Source organism: Anomaloglossus baeobatrachus, unplaced genomic scaffold (genome assembly GCF_048569485.1).
Source record: "Anomaloglossus baeobatrachus isolate aAnoBae1 unplaced genomic scaffold, aAnoBae1.hap1 Scaffold_217, whole genome shotgun sequence".
Taxonomy (NCBI): Eukaryota; Metazoa; Chordata; class Amphibia; order Anura; family Aromobatidae; genus Anomaloglossus; species Anomaloglossus baeobatrachus.
This window is the reverse complement of record NW_027441987.1, coordinates 202,129-212,065: the sequence shown is the minus strand read 5'-3', so window position 1 is coordinate 212,065 and position 9,937 is coordinate 202,129. Positions and strand designations below refer to the sequence as shown.

The 9,937-nt window shown below is 43.3% G+C and overlaps 1 protein-coding gene across 3 annotated transcripts in view; it reads right to left on the bottom strand.

Annotated features, from left to right (window-relative positions):
- Positions 1 to 6,751: 6,751 nt before the first annotated feature.
- LOC142261420 (E3 ubiquitin/ISG15 ligase TRIM25-like) overlaps positions 6,752 to 9,937 on the bottom strand; it is a 121,866-nt gene continuing 118,680 nt past the window's right edge. For all 3 annotated transcript variants that reach the window (XM_075332110.1, XM_075332111.1, XM_075332109.1), the window contains exon 3: positions 6,752 to 8,364. In XM_075332110.1, the coding sequence (XP_075188225.1) occupies positions 6,758 to 8,362 (1,605 nt within the window). In that variant the 5' untranslated portion in view covers positions 8,363 to 8,364 and the 3' untranslated portion in view covers positions 6,752 to 6,757. The remainder of the gene's footprint in view (positions 8,365 to 9,937) is intronic.

The window sequence follows — 9,937 nt, the reverse complement described above, 5'->3', positions numbered from 1 at the left end:
AGAAGCCGATCCGCTCCTGTCGAGAGAGAGGTAGGCCGTGCCAGGTGATGCAATGCAAGATATGCATGACTTTCTCGCAAGTGGAATCCTACCCTAAAGATTACTAAAGAGGGATACAGAGGCCCATGAAAAGAGCTCCAGCCGGATGTTGCTTTTTTATGGTACATCTCACATTATGCCGGCGTCACACGGGACGATAAATCATAAGCGATCGCACCCGTCCCCGTCGTTTGTGCGTCACCGGCAGTTAGTTGCCCGTGGCGCACAAAGTCGTTAACCCCCTGTCACACACACTTACCTCCCGGGCGACGTCGCTGTGGGCAGCGAACACCCTCTTCCCGAAGGGGGAGGGACGTTCGGCGTCACAGCGACGTCACACGGAAGCCGGCCAATAGAAGCGGAGGGGCGGAGATGAGCAGGACATAACATCCCGCCCACCTCCTTCCTTCCGCATTGCCGGCGAGACGCAGGTAAGCTGTGTTCGTCGTTCCCGAGGTGTTACACGGTGCGACGTGTGCTGCCATGGGAACGATGAACAGCCGGAGCACAGGAGGAGGACCGACATTTTGAAAATGAAAGACGTGTTAACGAGCAACGATAAGGTATTTTTACTCGTTCACAGTCGTTCGGAGGTGTGACACGGTACAATATCTCTGATGATGCCGGATGTGCATCACTAACGACGTGACCCCGATGACATATCGCCCGTTATATCGTACCGTGTGACGCCCGCATTAGTCCCTCGTTCCTAGACAAGATTTCCGCTTGACACATTTTCGTGACTTTTTTTTTAGTCACAAATACTAGTTAAAGCAATAAATGGAGCATTTTTATTTTCTGCCAAATTCATGAACTGTGTGCAAAATTTTGAAGACTTTGGGACAAAATAAATCCGTAAAAAAATGACAAAATAAGAAAATCGGCTTCATTAAATCACAAATCATGAATCCGGCCCATAGTTTTCTAAGATATTTGTTTGCACATTGTACCGTACTTTCCGAATTATAAGACGCACTTTTTTCCCCCCAAAACCGGTGGAACAATGGAGGTGTGTCTTATAATCCGGGTATGGTATAGGCGAAGTTCACACTTGTGTTGTTTTGCATCAGTCACAATCCGTCGCCTTGAGGAATTACGGTATCCTGCAAAATATTTTGCAGGAATCCTTTTTTTCCCCCATAGAAGTCTATTAGTGACGGATTGTGACTGATGGCACTGTGTTGCATCCGCCATGTGACGGATCAGTCATTTACTGACTGACCATCCGGCGGGAGCAATGTTTTTTTATCTCCGGCTGATTGGTTTTTTTACTGTGAGCATGCGCACAGTAAAAACCATGATGACTGTAAATTCAGTTCCAGCGGCCGAAACAATCAGCTGATCGCCCGGTGGCCGGCTATTGTGAACGATCAGCTGATCGCCCGGCGGCCGTAAAAAAACCCAGTAAAAAAGAAAAACACAACGGATCTTTTTTTGCAGCATCAGTTGTGCCACTATCTGCAACGCAACGCATCCGTTGCATCAGTTACACTACTGATTGTGACTGATGCAAAACAACGGAAGTGTGAACTTAGCCTTACCGGCACTGGTGTCACAGGGTTGGAGATACAGAGAGATCGGAGAGGGGGTGTCACTGCAGCGGAGCAGCTCAGGAGGGTCAGTGGACAGTCAGCGAAATTGTGGACTCATGGGGTGTTGCTGCTGCGGGCACTATTAATCTGCCAGCGGGCTGCTGGCTGTTTTGAGTTGTCGGTTGACACGATGGAGTTCAAGAAAATGGACGCACAGGCCAATCTGTGCAAGCCATTTTCTTGAATTCCATCGTGTGAACAGCCGAAGATCCCACGGAGTCTGCAGCCCACCAGCCGTTCAATGGTGCCAGCTGCCGTGACACCCCACGAGCCCGCTGTATTGCCGACCCTCGTTCCACTGACCCTCCTGAGCCGCGACACCCCTTCCTCCGAGCCCACAGCATCACCGACCCTGCCTCCTGTGACCTCTCTGAGCTATGACACCACTGCCGCTCCCCCCTGGTGAGCTAATATAAGATGCACTAGAATTATAAGACGGACCCCAATTTTAACAGTAAAAATATTTTTTTCCTATTTTCCTCCTTCAAATTTGGGGTGCGTCTTATAATCCGGAGCGTCTTATAAAACGAAAAATACGGTACTTACAGAGAAATCATATCCCACTGTAGTTACATTAGATGAATATATTTCTTCCCTGAAGCCGCCTCTCCCAGATGACTCCAGCATTTAGTAATGAGACATTTTTATAAAATTGCCCCCAGTTCACCAAAGCCGCACACACAATAAAAACACCAGCAGTAATGTGCAATAATATACCATTTATTATCAGCAGTTTTAGCTGTAGTTATACAATCATTTGTCTTATTATTAGTCATTTTTATTTATTACAGTAAAAATATTTTAATTTTTTCCATCTGGAAACCATTAACAATAAGCTGTTGTCAGATCCTTATATTCTTATGAGAATTCTTATACCAGTATGACAATATACAGTTATTTGGGCCACCACTAGGGGGAGCTAAATGTTTAAAGATTTTTGCAGCATTTTTTGGACTTAAAGGGGTTTTCCAATTATAGAAAAATGGTTCCCAATCATTTCCCAACCTGTAACATACAGTTAGACAGTACTCGCCCTCCCGCTGTTCGGCACCAGTTCTCCACCGCAGCTTTGGTTTCTGTGTTTCGGCTGCAGCGGTGACACCATGACTGCAACGCACATCGCTGTGACCTGACGCTGGACCAGAGGAGGGGGTGAACGGTCTATGTTTGTGATTTTACATGCTGGGAAACGATTGGGGATCGCTTTTCTATAAGTGGAAAACTCCTTTAATGACAGCTGTATAAATCTTCATGCCGTGATCTCCCCTTCGTAATGGCTGAAAGTAGCGGCTGTTACAGTCATATAGCTGTCAGGGTACAGGCAGGAGCCGGGGGCGGGGACTCCGGCCTCATAGTACTCGGCTATGCTACTAGTGATTTCAATATTCAGAAAACGCCACCTTCATGTGCTCAATGTGCTGACTACACAGGATGAAAATAACAGGATCTGTCACCAGCAACTCATGTCATCATAACAGCAAATGGATGCAGTTGTCAGAGTCAAGATAATCATTTACTATATGGAAGCAGAAGCAGTGATCGGCTGATCATCAGGAGATCTCTCCTAAGGGGAATATATCATCTATATTTTCTGCTAATTAAAATCAGCGCTGAGCCTGTTGTACACAGGGGAAATGTTGTCTCTTTTCCCCAGTATCTGTCTTTAAAGGGAATCTGTCAGCATGTTTTTGCTATGTTATCTGACAGAGGCATGATGTAGGGGCAGAGAGCCTGATTCCAGGGTTTTGTCACTTGCTGTAGTTTCACTACAATGTTTTATCAGCAGGAGGTTATCACTAGAGGACTAGGTCTCATGTGGTGGCTAGTTAGCTAATCTGTGTCACCCCGCCCCCAACAACTGATTAGCGGCTTTCTGACAATGTATAGTGTACACATAATGCTGCCAATCAGTGGTGTGGGCGGGGTTATACACAGCTCAGCATTCTGAGCTCTGCTACATATGCAGCAAAAAAACCAGGGATTCTATCAAAACTGCACAAGAAATCCAGTAGGTAACATCCCTGGAATCAGACTTTCTGCCCCTACATCATGCTGCTCCCAGATTACATAACAAAAAGATGCTGACAGATTACATTTAGCAGACAATCAACAATGAAATTGTGAACTTGATAAATGTTTCTGTCAGTCACTAACTGCGGCATTTAAGCCCCGAGATCTGGCTCAGATGTTAGTTCCGGAGCCCATTAGCCTCCCTGCAGTATGACCATGAGGCATCGATGGGCTGTCATGATGGCCGGGAACCTACGGAAACTCCACATACCGGTCAAGCTGATTTTCCTGTGATGTTCAGCCATAAGCCGTGATTTTTATTCTACACAACATTAATGGAGCATTGCTGTATATAGAACAAGCGATCGCAGGGTCAAGGCCGTTAAAAAAAGCAACTTAGTTCACAAAGTGCGTTTTTCGCGGCGTTTTTGCGCGTTTTTCGGGTGCATTTTTGGCCTCAAAGCTGCGTTTTTGAGCTTAAAAAAAAAATGGACATGACAATTCTTTCCTGCGTTTTTCTGCGTTTTACCCCCATGCAATGCATTGGAAATACGCAGAAAAACGCAGAGTTCAAATACGCAGCAAAACGCAGCCAAAAACACACCAAATCGCTGTAAAAACGCATGCGTTTTTTTGCCGCGGGTGCGTTTTTGTGCGTTTTTAGCAGCCAAAACCGCACAAAAACGCAGCGTCAAAAAAACGCAGAGTGTGCACATAGCCTAACGTTAGAAAAAGAAAAAAAAACACAAACATTCAAATCCCCTCCTTTTCCTAAGTTAAAAATAAAGAAATGTAAATAATTCTAATAGAAAAAAAACCCCAAAAAATATATTTAAATCTGAAATTAATCAGCACAATCTGCATTTGGATTTTTTTTTCCATTTTCCTAACTTTATATGGTAAAATGAATGATGTCAACAAAATGTACAACTATTCTCACAAAACAAAAGCTCTTATACGTCTATGGTGGCAGAAAAATAAGAAAGCTATGGTGATTAGAAAATAGGGAGTAAAAAATGAAAATGCAAAACTAAATTGTCTGTGTCTTAAAAGGGTTAAATCTGAATAATCCTAAATTTGCATTATCTAAGGATTAGACGCTATTATTACATATGATCTGTTTTCTGTTTCTTACTGATTTTTACATTTAAATTTTTTATATTTTATCTTCTGTACATGATGATGGGGGCGGCCATATTGTCTGAGCTGCTGCTATTTTCTGTTAATGTCAATCAAAGATTTGCTCCAGAGCAGACACATGGATGGAGGAAACCGTCGTCTGGAGAGGACTTGTGGGCATGCTCTGTGTCCTGTGCAGAGATCCCTGTGCGGGGAGGAGGGAGCCCTGTCCATCAGTTATTGTCAATGGTGGATCCTGCATTATCATCCTCCAGCTTTATACCAGAGGTGTTACCTTACACTTCATTTATATTATTCCTGTGTTGATAATGAGACTGCTGAGAAGTGATCTTTGTGAAAAATCTATTGTTAAGGTCAGTGGTGTCAGGAAACAGAAAAAGAAATTTACTCCTAAAATACAGAATTTATTGAAATACAAAGTTAAAAATAAATATAAAAAGCCAACACTCCCAAAAACACTAAGTGTAGAGAGAACACCCCCTATCCAAAAAAGGCAGGGAAGATGATGGAGCAAACCAGCTGGTTGAAAGTGAACCAGTGGGTGATCTATCCGGATGAGGATATCACAACACTGATTAACTTATGCTAATATCTTTATGACCAAACTAGACAGAAGTTAACCATTGACAGACAAACACCCACAAAAACAGTCAACACAGTTGATGATGTGTAAGTTGGACATAAATAATTTTGTCAAAAGTCAGATAGTCAGTCAGATCAGTTTGTAAGGTGTAGTCAACAATTACACAGAGTCAACTATCAAAAATTTTTGAGCATCCCCAACGGAATGATGGGGCCCAATATCAAGAGAAAACACAAAACCCAACTCTGAGGACAGACACTGGAACTACAACAACTCGGTCTATGCAAAGTCTGACTGGACATGTAGGACATCGGTTACCTGTATGTTCCCCTGGCGCTTGATCTGTTACCTAGCAGACAGTGAAGACTTTTGATGACACATTTTGTTAGCCATGCTGTCAGCCTCTTCTGAATACTTGTATATGTCACAAGTCTTGTAGGAAATAATAATACCACCACTTGGTTGCTACAACGAATCTATGATGATTTTTTGAACTTGGCTCACTAGAGATGATTTGACCAAGGATTCTCCTGGAATAGTGGCTTCCCAATCCAGCAACTGCCTATAATGAAAATCTTGTGGTGTTCATTCGTCAAGAGCACATAGCCGATTAGTCCTCAGATAACCTTTCTATGGTGGTCCCATATCACATTATATAATTTCTTTGTATGAGAGAACTATTTTTTCTATCTATGCATATCTTTCTAATTGTATATACGCCTGATGAATCTCTTTTGAGAGGTGAAACGCGTTGGGTTTTGTGTTTTCTCTTGATATTGTGCCCCATCATTCCGTTGGGGATGCTCAAAAATTTTTGATAGCTGACTCTGTGTAATTGTTGACTACACCTTACAAACTGATCTGACTGACTATCTGACTTTTGACAAAATTATTTATGTCCAACTTACACATCATCAACTGTGTTGACTGTTTTTGTGGGTGTTTGTCTGTCAATGGTTAACTTCTGTCTAGTTTGGTCATAAAGATATTAGCATAAGTTAATCAGTGTTGTGATATCCTCAACCAGATAGATCACCCACTGGTTCACTTTCAGCCACCTGGTTTGCTCCATCATCTTCCCTGCCTTTTTTGGATAGGGGGTGTTCTCTCTACACTTAGTGTTTTTGGGAGTGTTTGCTTTTTATATTTATTTTTATCTTTTAACTTTGTATTTCAATAAATTCTGTATTTTAGGAGTAAATTTCTTTTTCTGTGATTTATTTTCTGTTTGGTTTCTCCAACTTACCATTTTTCTGTGAGAATGGTGTCAGGAAACACAGGAAGATTTCAGGAGGCTCCGGAAGGAAATGTATTTTATGTCATAGAAAATGAGAAAAATGTTTACAATGAAAGTTACTTTACAAATAGGGAATTTTCTGATGTTACTTTCCTGTTATGTTCTAATCCTCACCCAGTTATCTACATAGTGATCATCAATATATACCATAAATACACATAATACAGCATGAAGGGGCTCGGAGAAGGCGGCAGTGAAGGTGTGTAAGTGTCTGATGGGGTCACACAGCTCATAAAAGGACAACTGCCCGGCATCATAATCCAGACAGATCCTGAATCTATCACTGGAGATCTTGTCAGATAACTGGATCACTTTCCAGTCATGTATCACTGAATACTGATTATCATATCTCCTCAAACTCCAGGACTTGTTATTATTTCCAATCAGTGACTGATATCCCCTCCTGTCCATACTGGGATAAAACATCCCCACCCTCCACTCCCCTGATCTACTGCTCTCCACATCCCAGTAATGTCGTCCTGAGGTAAATCCCCTCCTGCTCATCACCTGATGATACTGGAATCTCTCTGCTGTTTCTGGACGATTCTGCTCCTCTCGTGTCCAGGTCGCAGTTTTCAGGTCGTCTGATATAAGGAGATTATTAGCAGCTGTGTTTACATCCAGTAATATGTCTGCAGGATCCTCCACATAGATCCCGCTCCTTATACCTGTTATTACCTCACATAATGTGTGTAATGTATGTGAGATCACAGCCACATCCAGGTCATCTCCATCATGGAGCTGTTTATCATGTCCCCCTGTGGCCTCATCACCTCCCTCCTCCTCAGGATCACACAAGTCCCCGGTGTCTGGTTCCTGTAAGACGGTCAGTGGATCAGTCATGTTACACAGCTCCTCAATGTGCCTCATCTTCCTGGACAGCTCGTCCTTCTTTATCTCCAGCTGATGGATCAGAGCAGACAGTGACAGTGACTCTTCCTTTTCCTGCCTGGAGATCTCACTCAGGACCTTCTTCTCCAGGTCGTCCACCCGTCTCCTGATGTCTGTACACAGGGCAGTGACTCTCTCGGCTTCTCCAGCTGCTTTCCCTTGAGCTTTTCCCCTGCGCTCCTCCAGACTCCGGACTCTCTCCTCAGTCTTCTTTTTCTTTGTGGTCAGTTTCTGGAGAACATTTCTCAGTTTCTTCTTCTTGTTCCTTGAGGCCTCATCCAGTGACTTTATTTTATGTCCCTTATGTTTCCCAATAAAACTGCAGGACACACAGATACAGACGGCATCCTGAGTACAATAATACTTTAAAGGCTCCTTATGGACAGAACATTTCCTTTTCTCCAGAGAAGTGCTGGGATCAGATAAGACGTGTTCTGGTGATTTGCTGTGAGCCCTCAGGTGTTTCTCACACAGAGAAGCCTCACAGTGTAGACAGGATCTAACAGCAGGTACAGGAGAGTCCACACAGTAAGTGCAGCAGATCCCGGTGATCTCCTCTTGTTCTTGCTGAGTAACCAGGAATCGTTCTGCGACATTATGAAGATATAAGTTCCTCATCAGCGCCGGCCGCTCCTGAAACTCTTCTCTGCATTCAGGACAGGAATAAACTCCAGACCCGTCCTGTGTATCCAGCACACGATCAATACAGACCCGGCAGAAGTTGTGTCCACATCTCAGCATTACAGGATCCTTAAAAATAGATAAACAGATGGAGCAGAGCAGCTCGTCACTCAGATCAGCAGACGCCATGGCTGACGGAAGAAGGAAGAAATAAAACTGAAAGTGGATGATTTGGGAAGAGGGAAACTGTAGTTACACCCATTCGCATAAGCCCTTAAAGCTGCAGCATTTCTTTTTCATCTCTGCATTCTAAAAGCCAACGTTTTCTATTTTTCGATTCATACAGCCGTACTAGGGCTTTTTTTTTTAATGGAATTATTTGAAATTTTGGCGGCTGACAGAGAAGAAAAAAATTAACCCCTTCACCCCCGGGCCTGAAAACACCTTCATGACCGGGCCATTTTTTACAATTTTGACCAGTGTCACTTTGAAAGATTCTAACTCTGGAGCTTCAACGGATCCCGGTGATTCTGACAATGTTTTCTTCATGACATATTGTACTTCATGATAGTTGTAAACTTACGCTGATATTTTTTAGCATTTATTTGTAAAAATATCAGAAGTTTGCAATTTTCGAACTTTGATATTTTATGTCCATAAATCCGAGAGTTATGTCACACAAAATAGTTACTAAATAACATTTCCCACACGTCTACTTTACACCAACGCAATTTTGTAAACAATTTTTTTTGTTACGAAGTTAGAAGGGGTCAGAGTTCAGCAATTTCTCAATTTTCCAACAAGAGTTACAAAACCATTTTTTATGTACAACATCAGATGTGAAGTGACTTTGAGAGGCCTAGGTGACAGAAAATACCCAAAAGTGACACCATTCTAAAAAGTGCACCCGTCACTCTGCTCAAAACCACATCTAAGAAGTTTATTAACCCTTTAGGTTTCAGGAACCAAAGCAATGTGGAAGGAAAAAATGAAAATTTACTTTTTTACACAAAAATGTTAATTTAGCCCAAAAACTTTACATTTTCACAAGGGTATAAGGAAAAAAATGCACCATAAAATTTATTGTGCAATTTCTCCTGAGTAAAGCCTGCTTTACATGTGTCGATTTCTCATGCGATCGCATTTGCAATCGCACCTGCCCCCATCGTTTGTGCGGCACGGGCAATTTCTTTCTCGGGTCGCACAATGTTGTAACCCCCATCACACGTACTTACCTTCCAAACGACCTCGCTGTGGGCGGTGAACATCCACTTCCTGAAGGGGGAGGGACGTTCGGCTTCACAGTGACATCACACAGCGTCCGGCCAATAGAAGCGGAGGGGCAGAGATGAGCGGGACGTAAACATCCCGCCCACCACCTCCTTCCTTCAGCATTGCCGGCGGGCACATGTAAGCTGCAGTTCATCATTCCCGGGGTGTCACACGGATCGATGTGTGCTGCCTTCGGGAACAATGAACAATAGGACGTTCAATTTTTAGAAAATGAGCGACGTGTCAGCGATGAACGAGGTGAGTATTTCTGCTCGTTCATAGCTGTCACACGCTACGATATCACTAACGATGCCGGATGTGCGTCACTTACGACGTGACCCCGCCGACATCTCGTTAGATATATCGTAGCGTGTAAAGCCCGCTTAACCTGATTCCTCAGATGTGGAGGAAATCAATTGTCTGATTGGAGGGATTGCGCGTTATAGCACGATCACACCAATCAGTGCTGCAGAGGGTGGGGGCGCCGTGTTT